This window comes from Eulemur rufifrons, chromosome 6, assembly GCF_041146395.1.
Source record: "Eulemur rufifrons isolate Redbay chromosome 6, OSU_ERuf_1, whole genome shotgun sequence".
NCBI lineage: Eukaryota > Metazoa > Chordata > Mammalia > Primates > Lemuridae > Eulemur > Eulemur rufifrons.
The window spans coordinates 16275283-16296287 of NC_090988.1; the positions used below are offsets into that span (position 1 = coordinate 16275283).

At 53.3% G+C, this 21005-nt stretch overlaps 3 protein-coding genes across 4 annotated transcripts; 2 read left to right on the top strand and 1 right to left on the bottom strand.

Moving 5' to 3' along the window:
* Positions 1 to 608: 608 nt before the first annotated feature.
* MFRP (membrane frizzled-related protein) lies at positions 609 to 5307 on the top strand. Its single transcript, XM_069468817.1, has 13 exons — positions 609 to 662; positions 749 to 851; positions 964 to 1077; positions 1180 to 1332; positions 1465 to 1678; positions 2103 to 2233; positions 2357 to 2482; positions 2734 to 2810; positions 3178 to 3326; positions 3821 to 3951; positions 4094 to 4225; positions 4855 to 4982; positions 5083 to 5307. Exons 1-13 carry the CDS (start codon positions 609 to 611, stop codon positions 5305 to 5307), a joined length of 1737 nt encoding a protein of 578 aa, XP_069324918.1.
* A 728-nt stretch (positions 5308 to 6035) lies between these two features.
* Positions 6036 to 7928, top strand: C1QTNF5 (C1q and TNF related 5). Of its 2 annotated transcripts, none has more exons than XM_069468820.1 (3): positions 6036 to 6172; positions 6432 to 6705; positions 7063 to 7928. In XM_069468820.1, exons 2-3 carry the CDS (start codon positions 6492 to 6494, stop codon positions 7578 to 7580), a joined length of 732 nt encoding a protein of 243 aa, XP_069324921.1. In that variant the 5' UTR covers positions 6036 to 6172; positions 6432 to 6491; the 3' UTR covers positions 7581 to 7928. The 2 variants fall into 2 exon arrangements, with proteins under 2 accessions (XP_069324921.1, XP_069324919.1); XM_069468818.1 differs by having other exon boundaries at positions 6442 to 6705.
* Positions 7929 to 9656: 1728 nt separating this feature from the next.
* On the bottom strand, positions 9657 to 12448 carry RNF26 (ring finger protein 26). The gene has a single exon (XM_069468821.1). It carries the CDS (start codon positions 11864 to 11866, stop codon positions 10562 to 10564), a length of 1305 nt encoding a protein of 434 aa, XP_069324922.1. The 5' UTR covers positions 11867 to 12448; the 3' UTR covers positions 9657 to 10561.
* Between the last annotated feature and the right edge of the window lie 8557 nt (positions 12449 to 21005).

Here is a 21005-nt window from a genome sequence, read left to right on the forward strand (position 1 = left end):
GTGATCTAAAGACCCAGGCGTGGCTGAAGCTGTGTCGCCCTGATGGGGGAGGAATGGTGGGCAGCTGGCTTTGTTCTCAGGACGCGCAGGCCCTGAAGCTGGGTGCCCTACACCCAGCTTCTCTCTCTTCCCCAGACCACCTGAGGCTTCCTTACGCCTGCAAGTTCTCCCTCCCTCCCAGCACCCCCAGGAGCTCACTCAGTACCCAGGTGAGGTGGAGAAGGGGGTAGTGAGCTCCCCTAGTCACATCCCCCACCAAGCACCTGGTTTCCTCTGCTGGGTGTTCTCAGCCACTGCCTGTGCCTTTAAGAACTGCCACCCTGTGCCAGGGTCTAGACCTCAGCGTCCTCAGCTGAGTTGGATTAAGGGACCCTTTCGTGCCTTTGCGAATTCCTCCTGGTTGTCAGTCCCTTCCCCCGCAGGGCAACAGATTAGCCCGCAGCCCAAACCAGTCTGCCAGGGGCAGCCGAGAGCTGGTGTAGCCTGGCAGCCTTTTCCCTTAGGAGGTAGAGGCTGCCCCTTTAGTAGGGGGTTTGTGGTCAAAGAGTGGGCCCTTGGGATCTTGGGCTGTCACGGGGACCCCAGAAAGCCATGCAGAGCCTTGGGCCATGAAGGACTACTCCGATGTCATCCTCTGCGTGGAGGCGACAGAACTGAGCAAGGTAAGGGCCACACGGAACCACTCTCCCAAGACCCAGCAGCCCCAATGGACACAGCTGCCCTCAGTCCTCAAGTCTCGCCCTTCCAGACTGAGTTCTGCAATCCTGCTTTTGAGCCTGAGTCGGGGCCACCTTGCCCTCCGCCAGCCTTCCAGGAGGATGCCAGCTGCAGCATCCAAGCCCCCTGGCGTGGTAACTGTCCCATGGGGTTTCCTGGGGGGAGGAGAGAGAGGCCCAGGAGCCAAGGGCAGTGTGAGGGAGGCCCAAGCGGGGGACTCTCAAAATCCCACCTGCCGGCCCGCAGGTCGGCGTCCCCGAGCACTGCAGCCAGACTGCCACTTCTCCTGGCTATGTGTCCTCCTGCTCGCCAGCCTGCTGCTCCTGCTGCTCGGGCTGCTGGTGGCTGTCATCCTGGCCCGTGAGTACCTGGGGCCTGCTCAGAGAAGGGCTTTAGGGTGAGACCTGTGAGCCCTTCTACTTGCACCCCTGGGGTCCAGCTCCTCCATCTTCCTGCTTCCAGAGCTGCAGGCTGCACCCCAACCCAGGGCCTCCTACAGCCCCCTGCCTGCCCGAGGCCTCACCACCACCAGCACCACCACCACCACCACTTCTCGGGCAACTGGGACCCCTAAAAGGCAGCAGGAGGCAGGCATGAGCCCCACAGTCCAGTCCAGTGAGTACTCAGGGCAGCTCTGCCTGGAGGAGAACCCAAGATGGCAGGCGGAGGGGACGCCAGGGAGAGGCACCTTGGGGGAAAAAAGGCCTCCTCCTTTTGACCTCTGAACTCTAACCTCCATCTCTGCAGCCTGTGGAGGCCTCCTCTCTGGCCCCAGGGGCTTCTTCAGCAGCCCCAACTACCCAGACCCTTACCCTCGCAACGCCCACTGCGTGTGGCACATCCAGGTGGCCACAGACCACACAATCCAGCTCAAGATTGAAGCCCTCAGCATGGAGAGTGTGGCCTCCTGTCTTTTCGATCGCTTGGAAATCTCCCCTGAGCCTGAAGGCCCCCTTCTCAGGTGGGTCCCTCTGACCCTAGGAGATCCCACATCTGTCCTAAACCACTGTCTGGAGGGCAGAACCAGGGAGCTGCAGCGGGAAAGGCAGGAGTGGGAGGAAATTGAGAGACTTGACTTCTGGGCCCAGCTCTGGCACCACCTAGCTAGCTGTGTGACCTGAGGAAGATCATTTCCCCTCTCTGATCTCAGTTTCCTAATCTGTAAAATGGAGCTCCTGTCCTTCCCATGAGTAAATGCTATGCTGCAAGGATGGATGTGCAGGTGCTGGGAAGGTCAGCGCTCCCTGGGGAATTCAAGGATGCTTTTTGGCCACATCATCACCAGTTCAGGGGTTGAGGAAACAGGACTGCAGGGCCCAGGCAAGCTCCACTCTGGCTGGCCCTGAGCTCAGAGCCTCCATTACCCGCAACCTGCCTTCTTGCAGGGTATGTGGGAGGGTACCTCCCCCCACACTCAACACCAATGCCAGCAGCCTCCGGGTGGCCTTCGTCTCTGACAGCAGCGTGGAAGGATTCGGTTTCCATGCCTGGTACCAGGCTGTGGCCCCTGGGCATGGTGAGTGTCTTCCCACCATGTCCCCAGCTGCCCATTGAGTGTCCACTGCCCCTCCAGCCATTCCCAGCACTGGCAAAAGGGGTGGGGAGTCTGGGGTTCCTGACTCCAGATGCCCATTCCCAGGGAGCTGTGCCCACGATGAGTTCCCTTGTGACCAGCTCGTCTGCCTGCTACCTGACTCAGTGTGCGATGGTTTCGCCAACTGCGCTGATGGCAGTGACGAGACCAATTGCAGTGCCAAGTCCTCAGGTACAAGCCCCACCAGGCACAGGGTGGGTGCTCTCTTCAGGCATCAGGTCCAGGTTCAGGCTGGGCTCTCCATATCTGCCCAGCCTCACACCAGCCCCCCCCCCCCAGCACTCCCTGCCTGGTCACTCTTCTGGCCCAGAACCTGCCTCCCCATAGGCATGGCCAACACCCTTGCTCTGCAATCACTGCTGGCCCTATCGGTTGGAGGCACAAATCCCGGCAAACTCATGAGCCCTTCTGCCTCTCTGCAGGGTGTGGGGGGAATCTGACTGGGCTCCAGGGCACTTTCTCTACTCCCAGCTACCTGCAGCAGTACCCTCACCAACAGGTAAGCACAGGGCTCCCTGGGGAGGGGAGGGGCACACATGGGCACAGCACCCAGGTTAGTGTGATGGGGACAGCATGGTAGACACTGCCCTGTACTTGGGAAGAGATCAAGCAAGCGGGAGGGGAATATTATTTAGTGCTTATTGTGTACCTAGATGTTCCCACGCTGAGTAAACTCATCTCTGAGACCAGATAAGTTAAAAGGCCCTTCTCAGCTTAAGAGCTACCAATGACAAGAGCTGGGTGGGCAGTGCCCCTCCCTGCCTAGCCTGCACTGGGGGAAGAAGCCCCTTCTGGAGCTCAGCCTGGATGCCCACATTGGGACAGGAGGAGGTAGTGTGAACTACTCCATCTGTGCCCTCCCCCAGCTTTGCACCTGGCATATCTCAGTGCCCGCTGGATATGGCATAGAGCTGCAGTTCCACAACTTCAGCCTGGAAGCTCAGGACGAGTGCAAGTTTGACTACGTGGAGGTGTATGAGACCAGCGGCTCAGGGGCCCTCAGCCTCCTGGGCAGGTACAGGAGCCAGGGGGGTGCCGTGGATAGCCTCCTGCAGTCTGGCGCTCCCTCCGCACCAGCTCCACTCCTCCCAGCTTCATTTTCTTCCGCTACTCCAAGCCAGAGGTCTCTTCACTGTCCCCCAACACAGACTGTGCTTCTCACCTCCAAGCCTTCACTCCACAGTCACCCCGTCCCCAGGAGGCCCTTTCCCAAACCTCTCCCTACCCCAGTTCTTCCCACCCTGCGGGAGGCATTTCCACCTCTCCTACAAACCCTCAACTGATTGTTACCATCTCAAAGTGGCTCGAGTGTGAGCAGTTTACCTAATACTCCGTCTACTGAATATGCATGTCTTCCTCACCAGACCCTAACCTCCCTGCATCAGCAACTGTCTCCATCACCTCTGGCATCGCATAGAGCTCCTGGCTCAGAGCCAGGTCTGTGGGAGGCTGCGGTGGAGCCCGGGTCAGCTGGGGCCTGTGCCCAGCACTGCTCTCTGCTTTGGGCAGGTTCTGTGGAGCAGAGCCACCCCCGCCCCTCATCTCCTCGCACCACGAATTGGCTGTGCTCTTAAGGACAGATCATGGCATCAGCAGCGGGGGCTTCTCAGCCACCTACTGGGCCTTCAATGCCACAGAGAGTAGGTGCCCCTGGGCAAGGGGGTGTGGGCAGCAGGGGTGCCTCCAGGGCTCAGAGAAGGGCTCTGCACCCTGGTCAGGCACCGTGAGGGCAGTGGGGCTGTAGGCATGTCCCTGGGTACTGCCATGCCCCTGTGCCTACAGACCCCTGTGGGCCCAGAAAGTTCTCCTGCCAGGATGGAGGGTGTAAGAGTCTGCGGTGGATGTGTGACCTGTGGAGAGACTGCCCAGACAGCAGCAGTGACAACTGCAGCAGCCCCTTGTTCCCACCCCCAGGTGAGAAGCCTGCTCGGGCACCCTGGGCGGGGCCGGCAGGCCGGGGCAGCCTGGGTGCCCACCTAACAGAAACCCTGCTGGCAGACTCCCTGACACGCCACCCTGTCCTCCCTGATAGGGATGAGGGCGGCTGGGCCTCACTGTCTTGACTCTAAGGCCGCTTCACAGAGGCCTGGAATGACTCTCAGCTGGTGGTGGCAGTGGTACTCAGTGTCATCCCAAGGGAAATGGGAATATGGGGATCAATGGGGGTTCGGGAACCGGTCCCACTGTCACACAGAGAGTCTCTCTCCACAGCCCACCCCAAAGGTGAAGGTCAGATCTTACACAGAACAGGGGGGTTTCCACCAGAGGCCCAAGTGGTCCCTGCAAATGTGGGTGCGCCGTGTTCCCTGAGATCACAGAGGTACCTGCCTGAGGCCCAGGGCTGGCTAATGTTGCTTGGAGCAGGCTCTCAGGATGGCAGGGCTTCTCGGGGTATGCGAAGCATCTCTCCCTGTTATCTCCTTGGATTCTCACAGCAACCCCCAGCTGACCCATGTAGAAACCAGAACCCAGAGCAATTAGGTGACTCTCCCCAGGCCACACAGCAAGTGTCCCCACAGTGACTCTCCCCTCCCACCCTGCAGAGCTGACCTGTGAGCCTGTCCAGGTGGAGATGTGCATCGGTCTGAGCTACAACACCACGGCCTTCCCTAACATCTGGGTGGGCATGGCCACCCAGGAGGAGGTGGTGGAGGTCCTCAGTGGTTACAAGGTGCTCTGGGCATAGATAAGGAGGAGGCCCCGGGACAGGGCAGGAGGTTGGGGAGCCCTGGGGAGCAGGGTGCCTGAGGGCTCGTCTCCTCCTTCCACAGAGCCTGACAAGTCTGCCCTGCTACCAGAATTTCCGGAGGCTCCTTTGTGGGCTGCTCGTGCCCCGCTGCACCCCACTAGGCAGTGTCCTTCCCCCTTGCCGCTCTGTCTGCCAGGAGGCAGAGCACCAGTGCCAGTCTGGCCTGGCACTACTGGGCACCCCCTGGCCCTTCAACTGCAATAGGCTGCCTGAGGCAGCTGGCCTGGAAGCTTGTGCCCAGCCCTGACCCTGAAGCCGGCCCCTGCCCTCCACCCTCTGCCTGCCTGCCCTCCTTTGCCAATCAGGGTGGGCAGGTGGGGGAGCCAAGGAAGGGGACCTGCAGGCACTCTGCCCATCCTCTCTGGGGCCTCCCAGGGAGGGGAAGGAGGAGGGCTAATGGGACCCTCCTCCCTGCTCCTTCCTTGTCCCCTATTTGCTCAGGCTGCTGACCCAGCCCCCCACTGTGCCACTGGACAATCTAAACTCCTTCCCATCCAGATCTCTCACCCAGATTTCCCATCTTGTGCCTTCCCCCTGTTCAACTGCTTTTTCACATTGTCTGTCACCTGCCTTCTGACTTTTCATTTATACAATAAAAATGTACTGAGTGCCTGCTAAGGTGGCAGGCCCTGTTCTAGGCCCTGGGGATGCATTTGACTATCTGCCTCTAGAACTCTCCACCGCAGTTCTCTGCTTGTATTTCTTCCTGGACTAGGGTCTGGTCCTTGGTCTCTGTCACTGCCCCGCCTCTCCTCCGGCTCCTGGGAACAGGAGGGGCCCTGATTGTGTGTCTCTCACGGTCTGCCTTTCTGTGCCCGGCTCAAGTCTCTCTCCCCCTCCTTTCTCCCCCCAAACTTTGGCCGCCCGCCGGGCGACACCACGAGTTATTTCCCAGCTATTTCCCGGTCCAGAGCTCTTGGCCCCCGAACAACTGGTTTCCTCTTGGAGTCTGGGAGGAGCAGAGCGGAGCCGGCAGGGAGCGAACCAGGACGGGGGACGGCGAGGGCAGGGGGCGCCTGGCTGGGTAGAAGCGCAGGGGCGGGAGCACAGCCGACTGCAGGGTCCGGAGTAGCGAGCGCCCAGAAGGAGGCCATCGGGGAGCCGGGAGGGGGGTGAGTGTGGCGGAGGAGGGGAAACGGGGATGGGGAGGAGACTGTGGGAAAGCCTGGGCGCGGGCCGGGCGCTGGGGATTGGGAGGGCCGGCCTCTCCTCTTGCTCTCGCCTGTGCCCTCCGGGTGCTCGGATCTGGGGGGGTGGGGGGGGCCTTTCTGCATCCCCTGTCTCAGGGGCGTGGCAGTGGGGTGGGGACCGACCGGGCCGAACCGGGGTGGGGAGCGAGGCAGGTCCCAGAACCCTGGGTCCCGACTCCAGCCCTGCCTAGCCCACAGACCACGAGAGGACCCCAGCGTTCGGGCTCCGGGTGCCAGCGCCATGAGGCTGCTCCTCGCCCTACTGTTCCTGGGCCTGGCGGCCGGCTCTCCCCCGCTGGATGACAACAAGATCCCCAGCCTGTGCCCGGGGCACCCTGGCCTTCCAGGAACTCCGGGCCACCATGGCAGCCAGGGCCTGCCAGGCCGCGACGGCCGTGACGGTCGCGACGGCGCGCCCGGAGCTCCGGGCGAGAAAGGCGAGAGCGGGCAGCCGGGTAAGAAGGCACCTTCGAGGCTGTCCATGGGGACGTCGGAGCAAGCACCGCGCGGCTCCGCTCTCGGGTGCTCCCTGGGGCTCGCGGCTGCCGCCAGGGGGCGCTGCTGCGCGCGGGGGAGGGGCTGAGTCCGCCGGCGGGAGCCAGAGCTCCCGGGACCCTCCTTGACCTGCCCCTCAGATCTGCCTTAAACGCTTCAGGAACGGGTGGGGAGAAACTGGTGCGCAGGGAGGCAGTAGCCGAAGCTTAGCGAGGCCCGGGCGGGGCGGCAGGGTGTCCTTAGAGTCGACCTCGGGCACCCCACTGCGGGCTGACCTGGCCGCTATTCTCACCCTAACCGCTCCCTTATCCGCGCAGGGCTGCCGGGGCCGCGTGGGGACCCCGGGCCGCGAGGAGAGGCGGGACCCACGGGAGCGACCGGGCCTGCGGGGGAGTGCTCCGTGCCCCCACGCTCCGCCTTCAGCGCTAAGCGCTCGGAGAGCCGGGTGCCTCCGCTGTCCGATGCGCCCCTACCCTTCGACCGCGTGCTGGTGAACGAGCAGGGACATTACGACGCCACCACCGGCAAGTTCACCTGCCAGGTGCCGGGGATCTACTATTTCGCGGTCCACGCCACCGTCTACCGGGCCAGCCTGCAATTCGATCTGGTCAAGAATGGCGAATCCATCGCCTCTTTCTTCCAGTTTTTCGGGGGGTGGCCCAAGCCAGCCTCGCTCTCGGGGGGCGCCATGGTGAGGCTGGAGCCCGAGGACCAGGTGTGGGTGCAGGTGGGCGTGGGTGATTACATTGGCATCTATGCCAGCATCAAGACAGACAGCACCTTCTCTGGATTTCTGGTGTACTCTGACTGGCACAGCTCCCCCGTCTTCGCTTAGTGCCCACTGGAAAGTGAGCTCACCCTCTCACTCCTAGAGGAGGGTGTGACACTGACAGCCATATCACCCAGGAGGGCTGGCTCCCCTGGAATATTGTGAATGACTAGGGAGGTGGGATAGGGACCTCTCAGTCCTGCTGCAAGGAATGGGGGCAGAGGCTGTCTGAGATCAGTTGTGACAGCATGGGGCAGTGGCTGGATTTCTGCCCAAGACCAAGGAATGTGCAGTGCTGGCAAGTGTGGGTTCTCCAATTGCTCTGGCCCAGGACCCCTTGGTGGGGTGCTCTCTTCCTGGTCCTCTCCCATCCCTCCTACTCCTGGGGCCGGCCTTTTCTCAGAGATCACTCAATAAATCTAAAAACCCTCCTACTGGCTTCAGCCTTTCTTTAGTGGTGGGGATGCCCTGTATCTGAGGACCATGGTGTGGAGCGGTGCGCTCAGGCAGAAAGGAGGGTTCTTGGGTGGGACGGAGATCTGGGGCAGGGAGATACAGGAAGCAGGCCCAGGTGAGTGACAGGCTGCTCCACAGAGCTGCCACCGAGGTCTGTACGTTGTGAACAGGAGTGTGTGACTGAGAGGGATACCCTCCTGGTACAGGGCTCTGGCCATCCAGAGAAAGAAAGGGGCACCTTTTTCTAATACAAAGATGCCAAATGAACCGGGTGGGGGCTGCCTTCACCACACACCCTTGCCCTAATCCAAAAAAAGAGCCCGAGATTTTCATTGATGGCTGTTCTGGCTGCTTGTCTGGTCCCTAGATGACTGGAAAGCTATTTATTGCTCTCTCACTGGTGCCACTCTCACTGGTGGAGCGTCCCTGGGTGTCCAGAGATAAGTCGTTTCCGAGCTTACCACAAGGGGGCGCCACAGCTCCAGGCTGCAGCAGTGACCCTGGGTAGCTTGAGCTCATGACTGCTGGGGTGGTTAGGGGGAGGACCGGTATTGAGGTAGGCCAAAGGAATTCCAGATGGGGGTGGAAGAAAAGGGGGTCCTTCGCTCCCAGCTCAGGAAGTTTATCTTCTTCTCCTAAAATGTTTATCCCCACATTAAACAGAGACTGGAAGGAGCCAAGCCTCCCCTTGCTCAGCTCCCCCTCCAGGGTTGGGGGAAGGGAGGAGAAAGTGCCAAGCCCTCCCTTGGGCCTCCCAACTCTGAGGTGGAGATGAAGAACTCTCCCCCACTGCGCCGGGCATAGCCTGGGTGGGCCGAGCCACTATGTCTGAGGCTGGCCACAAAGCCCCTTCAAGGCTCCCCGCCCCTGACCCTCAGAACCCAGCCTGGGCCCCACCCCCAATCCGATGACTAACAAACCAGGCCTTGCCGGTCCCACAGCCTGCTCAGCCTCTCAAGCCCAGAGAAAGTGGAGGGGCCTCTCCTCGGAGTCCCTTCAGGACCTACTCGCTCCCCGCCCCCCTCCCCAGAAGGCAGTCCCAGGCATTATGCTCCTAGATGAAACATACAATTATGGGGGGTGCCCCTCCTCTCTTCCTGGTCACATGAAAGCAGATATAACCAATGGGGTCTGGGCCCCAGATGTGAGCTAGAGACAGGACTCAGGCATCCTGGGCTGCAGCTCCCTGGCCTCCACCAGGAAGTCCCACGGCCCTACTCCAGCCCATCACTGTGCCGAGAGGTACAAAGCCCAGCATCAGCTCCTCCAGGGATCAGATGGTAGATTAGACTCCAGGCAGTAGGAACCCCATGTTCCCTCCTGGGAAGACTGGCACCAGAGAAAAAGCTAGGAAGTTTGACTCAAGAGGTGAGACAGTTCACATTCCTCTCTACGAGGGCTTAATTCTGGCAAAAATGGAAAAGATAGGGAAGGCTTTTCAAGAGCCATGTGTGTGAGAGGGCACAGGTGAGAGGGAGTGAGAGCTAATCCAGCCACGCCTGGCATGGGCTCTCCCCATGGCACAGTCTTCCCACCCTATCTTAGCTCTTCCCCCATCCTCCAATTTAAACCCAAATCCCCCCACAGACCACACTTCTGACTCCAGCAGGACAGAAGGACCCTGATGTAGCATCGGTTACCTCAACCAACTGCTCACCCTTGCAGGGATGCACACAGAGGCTGTCAGAGCTGTCAACAGAACTTTATTCATTGGAAACTGAGCCAGATGGACCCCTCGGGGAGCTGCAAGCCCCTGGGCCCCAGGCCCTTCTGTGTTTGGACCCTAGTGAAATGTGCACAGTCTGCCCACCCCAATGCTAAGGGGAGACAGAATGCCATTTTTCTATGTGATGTGGGGAGTGAAAGGGGAATGAGTAGGAATCTGGTTATCCCTCCTGAGGCTCCCAGTGAGCTGGGGTGCCAGAGGGCACATGGTCCCAAAGCCAGGTGTAGCTGCACCCACACAGGGGTAAACTCCTGATCCCAGCTTTTGGATCAGGTTGGAAGGGAGCCTCATAAGATCATGTCAGGCAGAAGTGGCTCTAAGGGCACCTGAGAGGTATCACCCCCAAAGCCTACCAAGGCACAGGGCCTCTGGCTGAACTTGTGTTCAAAATCATTCCAAGGCCCTTGAGTTGCCAAAACACCCAAACAACACTGATGTGTTATAGCTGCAGAAACTGGGGAAGAAGTGGGAAGGAGGCAGGAAAAGAACCTACAAATTCCCAACAGAAAAACCAGAAGCAGAGAGGGACAGCCCCAGAGGCTGGCATCTGGATGGGCCCTGGGCAGGCTGAAGGAGAGCCCACAGTGAACAGTCTCAGGGCCCTTGCATAGTGACATACTCACCACCCTCGGCGTCAAAGGGAACCACTGGGTAAGGAGAAGCTGTGTTACCCTGCCCCCACCCAGATCGTAGTCTTCCAGAGTATCCCATCTCGAAGTCCTGGATGTATGGCTTGGAGACTTGACATGACAGCCACAGGGGCAGGAGGGGATTCAGGCCAGGCCCCAGAGATGAGGTGGTAATGCTGTCCTAGCGTGGGTGCCTGCGTGGAGCGTGGAGGGGTGGGCAGGTAGGGAGGGAGTCTTCAGAGGTAGACATTGAGGGTCTGCAGGATGCCCCGGCGGCAGAGCGGACAGTTGCGATGGTAGATCGGGTGTTGCATCAGGATTTCGGTGCAGGCCTGGCACAGGCACAGGTGCCGGCAGGGTAGAAGCAGCACCGTCTTGCTCTGGTCCTGGCAGATGACACATTTCTTCCGCTCTTCTTGCTCCTTCAGCAACTTCCATGGGTCTTGCCCACCTGTAGGCTCCTCCTCATTGAGCCTTTCCCGGCCCCTGGCAGGTGTTGCTCTGAAGGTCCTGACCTCCTCCTCCTCCTCTGCCTCTGATCTGTGCCCTGCTTCAAGGAGAGTGTCCTGTCTCCGGGTCCTGGCTGAGAACACCCTCCTAGGGTCACCCTGGGGGGCTCCAGGTGCCCCTCCCTGGTTTGGCCAGCTTGCCAGTTGCAGGCTGCGGCTCCAGACTCGGCGCCAGGTCTCAAAGCCCAGTGCTAAGCGAGACAGACGCATGACATCCTCTCGGAGACGGTGGTAGGATGGCCGGGCATGGAACTGACTGAGTGCCCGGGTGGCCTGCCTCACAGTGAAGTCCGGGTGCAGCACAATCACTGTCACTGCCAGCACACAAGCTAGCAACACCAGGCCAGTCAGATTGACCAGCACAAAGCTGGCCAGGAGGCAGGCAGCTGAGGCCAGCAGCTCCAGTGCTAGTTGGCAGGGGGTCCAAAGGAGGATGGCCATGGCCACAGCACTGCTGGAAATATGGGCTAGGAAGGCAGCCACCACATCTGTCATCCTCCACACGGGCCCCATCACCGCATCCCACAGGGCCAGCACCAGGGAGAAGAGGTTCTGAGTGCCAATAAGGCAGATGTTGACCAGGCTGTTGATCACATAAGCCACCAGGCTCATGGCAATGGCACAGACGTCACAAACCTGGCGCAGCAAAGCATGGCCACTTGAGACCACATTGAGGACGCCCCGGTGCAGTATTTCCCGGCTCCGCAGTGCCCCATGAGAGGCCAGGTGCCCCAGGAGCTTTAGGCTCTCCAGGCCAGAGCAGCAGCTATAAAGCAGGGTACACAAGGCCTGCAAACCCCCAAAGGTGAACCGGACCAAGGCTTCCATCAAGGCCAGCAGTGAAAGCAGGACTCCTCGGCCCAAGTGCAGAAGACTAGTCAGTACCGTGTGCGGCAGGTTGTAGATGAAGGCCAGAAGCCAGGCCACGGAAGCCAGGAGGGATGACACCAGCAGGAAGTTGAGGTCCAACACCAAGGTCAGCACATCCAACACCAGGCCCATCCCATTCACTATCAGGTACACTGCCTCCATGATAGGAGTATGAAGGTTAGTCCAAAAGGAAGTTTGACTCCTTGGTTGAGGGGACAGTCCAGGTTGTCAATATTTTGGGGGGTCAGGGATCAATTTGGAAGGGAAGTGAGCAGTCTCCACCCCAGGGGGAAGCAAGAGTCTGAGGAAGAAGTGGGTCAGGTCACAGGGAAGTGAAGTCTTAGCAGAGGGAAAGGGGGTCAGGCGCCAGTCCAAGAGTCCCGGTTTTAAAGGCGAGCTGTTTAGGAGGGAAGAGGCCAGACATATCTAAAGTGAAGGCAAGCCCGGGCTGGAGGAGCGACCTCAGATTTGGAGACCGGTGTGGCGTACCTAGGCCAGGCAATGGGTCAGACCGGGAGGAGACCAGGAACAGATGGGATGGGATCGGGCCGGGGCCGGGGCCGGGTGGGGGAGGCGCAAGCTGGGCGCGGGCTCGCAGTCCAGCTACGCAGGTGCCCCTGTCCCCGCCCGGCCCCCGTCCTCCCGCCCGCGGCGCTTTGCGCCCAAAGGGGCAGTAAGAGAGGGAGTCAGCCTCGGCAAACCACAGACGCGGCCTCTACTCCGCTGGGCGCCGCCATCTTGTGTGCAAAGGGGTTGGGCAAGAGGCGTGACAAGGAGGGAGGGATGACAAACTCCGGCCAATCAATGAGGGCCAACCTCAGGAAAGTCGAGCAGTCATTGGTCCGTTTGAATTGCGCCCAAACATGTATTTTCCAAAAGGAGGGGGAGGAGACGGATGTCAATCCGTCAATCCACGCCCCTTTGAAGCGGTGATTGGCCCGTTGACAGGAGCGTCAAAATACAGCCTCCGAGCCCCGCCCTCTAAAAGAGCCGGACCTGGGACTCGGCTGCGCTTGGGCGCTGTTCTTTCCCCCGGCCTCCGAACGCTTTTGGGCTCGGGTCGGAGGTCACCGCCTTTGGCCTGAGCTCTGGTACAGCACCTCCTTCACAGCCCGCTGAGATCCGTTTCCTCGTCTTCTATTCATTCATTTATTCTATCATTTATTGGGCTCCTACAATGCATTAAGGATTCAAAAAATAAGCTTACGACAGTGCCTGCTCTCAGGCGGCCCACAAGGGGAAACGGATTGTTCCAGGAGATTCCCAAACTGCTATTCCAAACCATGCTCATCAGGTTTTCTCAGCATCCTCAGGAGATTACGTCATTGTCATCGAGAAAAGGGGGCCACAGATTGGAAATAGCTCAGCTTCCTATCCCGGTCCTTATTAATTTGTTTACTTGAACAATTTAGTTAGGTATCTATGCCTGAGTGGCCCCAGGTTCCTCAGAAAGTCACCCTTTTCTTTAATTCTCAAACAATATTCAAAATGTATTTGAAACCCCTCCCAAATATATTGAGAATCCTGGTGTTTTCTAACTCCAAGGATACTTAGGAAATTTATCTTTCCCCTGGTCTCCTTTGTTAATTTCCTACTTGTACTGATTTCCTACTTGTTCAGTGGAGTTCCATCTCCACTGAACTCCTGAAAGTGTCTGTCCCCCCTTCACCCCACCATGGACACTACCTGAGTCCTTCATTCCCCAAAGCATGGCTGATACAAGGCTGAGCTGTGCAGCAAACCTTTACTGAGGCATTGGGATCACAGCCGGTGTTATGCCATAGTGCAGATGGAGAACTGCGGTTTCTAAACCTCCACTGGCTTTTCTCCACCCTCTTTCTCACTACTGTCAGGCCCCAACAATATTTTCTCCGGCCCTTTTTCTCTCTTCCTCTTGAGGTTTCCCCTACCTTTCTCCAGCCATCAGACTCCAACTTCCGAGTTTTTATTATTTGATTGTCCAGAACAGTATATTTCTACCCCCAACCCAAACCAAGCTCTGAGCACAAAATGTTAATCTGTCTAAACTAAGGAGAATAATATAAAAATTAGCTTTATCCCCTGGCCCAGATCATGCCTTGTGGTGGTGGTTATTGTTGTTGGTGGTGTTTTTATGTCCCACTGTGCATCCTTTCCCATTTCAAATTTGAGGGGATGTGCCCACCTCCCTTTCAACATTCTCGAAACCCTTAACCCTAACCTCTCTTCTTCAGGCATCTTACTTGTCCAGTGAACACTCTATTGTTATTAATCAATCTTCCTGCAGCCCTCAACATAACTGACCACTTCTTCCACAGTTGTCCTCAGGGACATTCTTCTTTTTTTTTTTTTTTTTTGAGACAGAGTCTCACTCTGTTGCCCAGGCTAGAGTGCCGTGGCATCAGCCTAGCTCACAGCAACCTCAAACTCCTGGGCTCAAGCAAGCCTTCTGCCTCAGCTTCCCGAGTAGCTGGGACTACAGGAATGCGCCACTATGCCCGTCTAATTTTTTATATATATTTTTTTAGTTGTTCAGCTAATTTCTTTCTTTTTTTTTTTTTTTTTGAGACAGAGTCTCACTCTGTTGCCCAGGCTAGAGTGAGTGCCGTGGCGTCAGCCTAGCTCACAGCAACCTCAAACTCCTGAGCTCAAGCGATCCTCCTGTCTCAGCCTCCCGAGTAGCTGGGACTACAGGCATGCGCCACCATGCCCGGCTAATTTTTTCTATATATATTTTTAGCTGTCCATATAATTTCTTTCTATTTTTAGTAGAGGTGGGGTCTCGCTCTTGCTCAGGCTGGTCTCGAACTCCTGAGCTCAAACAATCCGCCCACCTCGGCCTCCCAGAGTGCTAGGATTACAGGCGTGAGCCACCGCGCCCGGCCTGTTCAGCTAATTTCTTTCCAGTTTTTTAGTAGAGACAGGGTCTTGCTCTTGCTCAGGTTGGTCTAGAACTCCTGAGCTCAAATGATCTGCCCGCCTCAGCCTCCCAGAGTACTAGGATTACAGGCCTGAGCCACCACGCCTGGCCCACTGTGTGCAATTGACGGGCCAGTTTTCCACACCAAGAGGTATGTAAAAGCCTTCTCAGAGTTGGCAGGATGCTCTAAGAGAGTATTTCCATTCCTTTGGGACCAAGACCACCACTTTGAGTGATCTGAGACTTACTAATCCAAAACCACATTTAATCAGCCACAACCATTGACCCCCAGGAAACCCAGCTGGTAATCCTGCTTTGGGCAGTGACAAAGACTCCAGTTGATTTTAGGGAGGAAGTTCAAATTGTTTGATAGTGTGAGTCCCAGACATTGAGAAGAACATAAACCAGATCTTGGGAAAACTGACCGCCTAGGAGCCCTATCCTTGCATAATTTTATAATGGAAGATGTAGTGGAGTGAACCAAAACCCTCTAGGGGCCTGCTCTAGCAGCAATTGGTTTCTGCTGTCATGCTAACTGCAGGGATTTTGTTTTGCTTGGTGAAAGATTCTAGCTGGGACAATAGAAGGGATTTTTAGAGGTTATGAAGGGTTGGGGATTAAGAGGTTGGGAAAAAACAGGAAAGAATGTCTAATTCAGGAGTTATGTGTTATTGTGTGTACTATGACCCTCCCCCTCATCTCCCCATCAAGCATTCAGTAAAATCTGTATTATTGCCATGGTTTTAGAGTTGGATTATTTTAAATTTTATTTCATTTTTTTAATTATGCAAATCATTTACAGGGTCCCAAAATCAAAACTATATAAGAAGGTACATTCATAGTAGGTTTGCTTTCCTCCCTGTACCCTCCACGCTACTCCCTCCCAGTGCCCCCCAAGCTTTAGAGGGCTCCATGTATAACCAACAGACCCAAAAAGTGTCTTCATAAAAGAACACATGGGGTCCTCTGTTAATCAGGATCACTGGTACCGCAGAACCTAGAACCCCAAACATCCGCTCTGGAAATACAACGTTTAGGCCCAGAAAGCACTTCTGCACATCTCATAACCCACGTCCTGGAAACATGAGGTGACTGTGTCCAAATGCCATGAAAGGCTGTGGGTTTGTGCAGGAGAGGATTGGGACAGTAGAGGCACCTGGGTAAGAAAAGAGCTGCATGTGGTGGCTCTCACTTGGCACTTTGGGAGGCTGAGGTGGGAGGATCCCTTGAGGCCAGGAGTTCAAGACCAGCCTAAGCAAAATAGGGAGACCCTGTCTCTACAAAATATAGAAAAATTAGCCAGGCATCATGGTGCACTCCTGTAGTCCCAACTACTCAGGAGGCTGAGGCAGGAGGACTCGATCACTTGAGCCCAGGAGTTTGAGGTTGCGGTGAGCTACGGTGATGCCACTGCACTCTAGCCCAAGTGACAGAACAAGACTCTGTCTCAAAAACAACAACAACAAAATATATATATATATATATATATATATATATATAATTTTTGCTCCTGCAGTCCTAGCTACTTGGGAGACTGAGGTGGGAGAATCACTTGAGTCCAGGAGTTTGAGGTTGTAGTGAGCCATGATGATGCCACCGCATTCTAGCCCGGGTGACAGTGTGAGACCCTGTATCAGAAAACAAATAAATAAGTAGAAAGAAATCCTTCTTGATTTCTTCCTGTTCCAACTTGTGGTTCCAGAAGTGCTCAGAAATTAATGCAATATTTGCAATAATGGTTGAGGGAAAATTTGCTATATTAATTCATAGTTCTCTTAATATTTATATATATGCAGGTCTAGGTGAAACATACATGTGTGTTTAACTGGCTTTACCCCAATTTTGACTTAAGGAAAGAACTGGGGAAAAAAACTATATACAATTTTAGGGATCGATTTAAAAGATTGTCAAGGGCAGGTCTATGATAATGGCACTGATATGGTTAACAAAGACAAAGGTGAACAAGCCAAATTTTGGGCAAAACTCCAGAAGCATTTTTTGTGCCATGTCCCCTGTATGGCACATAGTCCAACTTGTTACCCTAACTGTGCTGATATTAATGGCACTCTTTGGAAAAATAAAAAGATTAAATACAACATTCTGGATCTACCCAAAGATGAAACATCTTGGAAAAAACCCATATCACATATGACCTTGTAACTATTCTTGGATTCCTGATAAGAATGCTGCTAAATGCTGTTACAAGTAGATTTTTTTCTTCTTTAATTTTTTTTTTTTTTTTTTTTTTTTTTTTTTGGAGACAGAGTCTCACTCTGTTGCCTGGGCTAGAGTGCCATGGCATCAGCCTAGCTCACAGCAACCTCAAACTCCTGGGCTCAAGCAATCCTCCTACCTCAGCCTCCCCAGTAGCTCGGACTACAGGCATGCGCCACCTTGCCCGGCTAACTTTTTCTATATATTTTTAGTTGTCCAGTTAATTTCTTTCTATTTTTAGTAGAGATGGGGGGGGTCTCACTCTTGCTCAGGCTGGTCTAGAACTCCTAACCTCGAGCGATCCTCCCTCCTCTGCCTCCCAGGTGCTAGTAATACAGGCGTGAGCCACTGCGCCCAGCCACAAGTAGATTTAATTTAGACAAGAAACTAGAAGAACCAGAAGAATTAAACTAAACAACAGAAGATTCAGAAAGAGCAAATCAGCTGGGCGCAATGGCTCACACCTGTAATCCTAGCACTCTGGGAGGCCGAGGTGGGAGGATCACTTGAGCTCAGGAGTTCGAGACCAGCCTGAACAAGAGTAAGACCTCGTCTCTAAAAAAAAAAAAAAAAAAAAGGAAAAAAGAGAAAAGAAAGAGCAAATCGTAGTCTCAAGTGGTGGAAAATAAAATTACTCTTGAATGTGCACTGTCCATAGATATTTGAGATTGGCTGTTGCTTATTATCACTAACATTGATAAAAATGTAGCAAAAAAAAACTATGTTTAAGTTTGGTTATTTTACCTTTTTTTAACAAGTGATGAGCCAATATTGATACATCATTATTAACTGAAGTCCATAGTTTACATTAGAGTTCACTCATGGTGTTGTACATTCTATGAGTTTTGACAAACACATAATGACATGAATCCAGCATTACAGTATCATACAGAATAGTTTCATTGCCCTAAAAACCACCTGCGCTGTGTGTATTTGCCCGTCCCCCCAAACTCCTGGCAGCCACTGATCTTTTTACCGTCTTCATTGTTTTGCCTTTTCCAGAATGTCATATAGTTGGAATCATACAGTATGTAGCCTTTTCAGATTGTCTTCTTTCACTTAGCAATATGGATTTAAGTTTCCTCCATGAGCTTGATAGCTCATTTTTTTTAGCTCTGAATAATATTCCATTGTTTGGATGTACCAGTTTATTTATCCATTCATCTGTTGAATGACATTTTGGTTGCTTCCAAGTTTGGGCAATCATGAATAAAGGCTACAAACATTCATGTGCATTTACATGGATGTAAGTTTTCCAACTCACTTGGGTAAATACCAAGGAGCATGATTGCTGGATCATAGGTATGAGAAGAGTATGTTTAGTTTTGTAAGAAATCGCCAAACTGTCTTCCAAAGTGGCTCTACCATCATGCATTCCCACCGACCATGAGTGAGAGTTCCTGTTACTGCACATACTCACCAGCATTTGGTGGTGTCAGTGTTGTGGATTTGGGCCATTTTAATTTTAATTTGCATTGCCCTGATGGTATATGATGTGGAACATCTTTTATATACTTATTTGCCATCTGTATATCTTCTTTTGTAAGGTGCCTGTTCAGGTCTTTGGCTCATTTTTAAATTGAAATTTTTTGTTTTCTTATTGTTGAGTTTTAAGAGTTACTTGTATATTTTGGGTAACAGTCCTTTATCAGATGTGTTTTGCAAATATTTCCTCCCAGTCTGTGGCTTGTCCTCTCATTCTCTTGATATCTGCTTAATTTTGAAAACAAAAACATACAAAGTTTAAACCAGAAATATAATAACATTAATTACCAACAAGTGGTGATGGTGGAGGAATGGAATAGAAGGAATAGGAAAGGAGTGGAATTTCTGTGAGTATAGCATTTTGTATAATTTTTTTTTTTTTTTTGGAGACAGAGTCTTGCTCAGGCTGGTTTCCAACTCCTGAGCTCAGGACATCCACCCGCCTCTGCCTCCCAGAGTGCTAGGATTACAGGCGTGAGCCAACACGCCCAGCCAGCTTTTGGGATAATTTTGACTTGTAGAAGAATGCTAATATTCCATATATTCAAAAATTAAATCAATGAAAATAAGAAATAAAAAAACTGAACACAAATAGACACAAACAAATCCAACTGTGTTTCATGTGAATAATATATCTACACAGAAAAGAGAGAGGTATAAACTAACTGTATACCCTCAGCCCGTGGGAAGAAAAGGCCCCTTGAACTTTTATTATAGTGTTATGGGTGTAGCCATTCTTTTTTTTTTTTTTTTTTTTGAGACAGAGTCTCACTCTGTTGCCTGGGCTAGAGTGCCGTGGCATCAGCCTAGCTCATAGCAACCTCAAACTTCTGGGCTTTGGCAATCTTTCTGCCTTAGCCTCCCAAGTAGCTGGGACTACAGGCATGTGCCACCATGCTTCGCTAATTTTTTTTCTTTATATATTTTTAGCTGTCCAGATCATTTCTTTCTATTTTTAGTAGAGATGGGGTCTTGCTTTTGCTCAGGCTGGTCTCGAACTCCTGACCTCGAGCGATCCTCCCGACTCAGCCTCCCAGAGTGCTAAGATTACAGGCTTGAGCCACTGTGCCCGGCCGGTGTAACCATTCTGAAATTGCTATTTTATATGTATTATAGGAATGAATAAAATGTGCAGGTCGGGCGCGGTGGCTCACGCCTGTAATCCTAGCACTCTGGGAGGCCGAGGCAGGTGGATCGTTTGAGCTCAGGAGTTCGAGACCAGCCTGAGCAAGAGCGAGACCCCGTCTCTACTAAAAATAGAAAGAAATTATATGGACAACTAAAAATATATATAGAAAAAATGAGCCGGGCATGGTGGCGCATGCCTGTAGTCCCAGCTACTTGGGAGGCTGAAGCAGTAGGATCGCTTAAGCCCAGGAGTTTGAGGTTGCTATGAGCTAGGCTGACGCCACGGCACTCACTCTAGCCCGGGCAACAGAGCGAGACTCTGTCTCAAAAAAAAAAAAATGTGCAACCATTTTTGGGAGCCAGAGTTCTTTCTTTGGAAAAGGGAGACATAAACATGGAATGCAAGAAGGCAAGGTAAAACTCCGTGGAGCAGGATCGCAATCAGAAATTACCAGCATGAACTCAAATTTTTTATATATATATATATATATATATATATATAAAATTTCTTTCTCCTAGCTTTGTCCACTGAAAGGGCCCAGAAGCAATGGTACCCTAGTAGCAATGAGCATACTTAGTGCCCAGATCTTAATTTCTAACTACCATTCTCCACTGAAAGGAACCAGGATTCCTTGGGAAAATGGTTGATTCCAGGGTTAGGGCAGAGAAGGTACAAGGTAAGTTCGGAACATCGAGTTGTGCCAGAAAGAAAGTGATCTAAAAAAAGACAGGGGAAAGGGGGGTCAAAACACACAGACACTAGCTCAAAAGTGGCCAAATATGCATTAATTTCAGCATCAAAATAAATAAGGACAGTGATGGAATAAAACCCATTAGTAAAATAGGAATCCATGAGTCCAAACTGATAATAAAATGATACAGGTAAACACATGAGAAGGGAGGGCGCTACAGCTCGGTGCCGGCTGGTGTGTGGAGGGGAGTGCTGGAAGTGAAAATTGCCATTCTATGGCCCTCGTAGTAAAGACTGGCACGCGCCAGAACCATCAGGGGATGCTAAGTCTACATGCTACTTATGTGGTGTTCCGACTTGGGAGACACTGTCATAATTGAAGCATGAGGGTAGATCAGATAAATCCAAATTGACAAACATGAAAGACGAAGTCTGAGAAATTGCTTTAGGTTACAGGAGAGTAATGAGACCTGACAACTAAATGCAATAGAGAACTCTGGACTGGATCCTGTACCAGAGGGAAAAACAAATGTCGTAATGGACTTTATCGGTACCCTTGTCAAGCTGGAATAGGGGCCAGGAGCAGTGGCCTGCACCCGTAGTCCCAGCCACTCAGGAGGCTGAGGCAGGAGGATCGCTTGAGCCCAGGAGTTTGAGGTTGCTGTGAGCTATGATGATGCCACTGCACCATAGCCAGGCGACAGAGCAAGACCCAGTCTCAAAAAGAACACACAAAAACAAAAAACAAACAAAAAGACTCCCCACTGGAATAGGGACTATAAATTGAAATAAGTATTGCATCAAGTTAATATTTTTAAATTTGGCAACTGTACTGTGGTTATACTGGGGAATATCCTTGCTGTTAGGAAATACTGAAGTATTAA

Excerpts from the sequence above, each read along its gene's own strand:
- C1QTNF5 (XM_069468820.1), top strand. The coding sequence starts at position 6,492 with ATGAGGCTGCTCCTCGCCCTACTGTTCCTGGGCCTGGCGGCCGGCTCT. Across the intron at positions 6,706-7,062 it reads AGGCGAGAGCGGGCAGCCGG|GGCTGCCGGGGCCGCGTGGG; the intron begins GTAAGAAGGCAC and ends TTATCCGCGCAG.
- MFRP (XM_069468817.1), top strand. The coding sequence starts at position 609 with ATGAAGGACTACTCCGATGTCATCCTCTGCGTGGAGGCGACAGAACTG. Across the intron at positions 2,811-3,177 it reads AGCAGTACCCTCACCAACAG|CTTTGCACCTGGCATATCTC; the intron begins GTAAGCACAGGG and ends GCCCTCCCCCAG. Across the intron at positions 4,983-5,082 it reads AGGTCCTCAGTGGTTACAAG|AGCCTGACAAGTCTGCCCTG; the intron begins GTGCTCTGGGCA and ends CTCCTTCCACAG.
- RNF26 (XM_069468821.1), bottom strand. The coding sequence starts at position 11,866 with ATGGAGGCAGTGTACCTGATAGTGAATGGGATGGGCCTGGTGTTGGAT.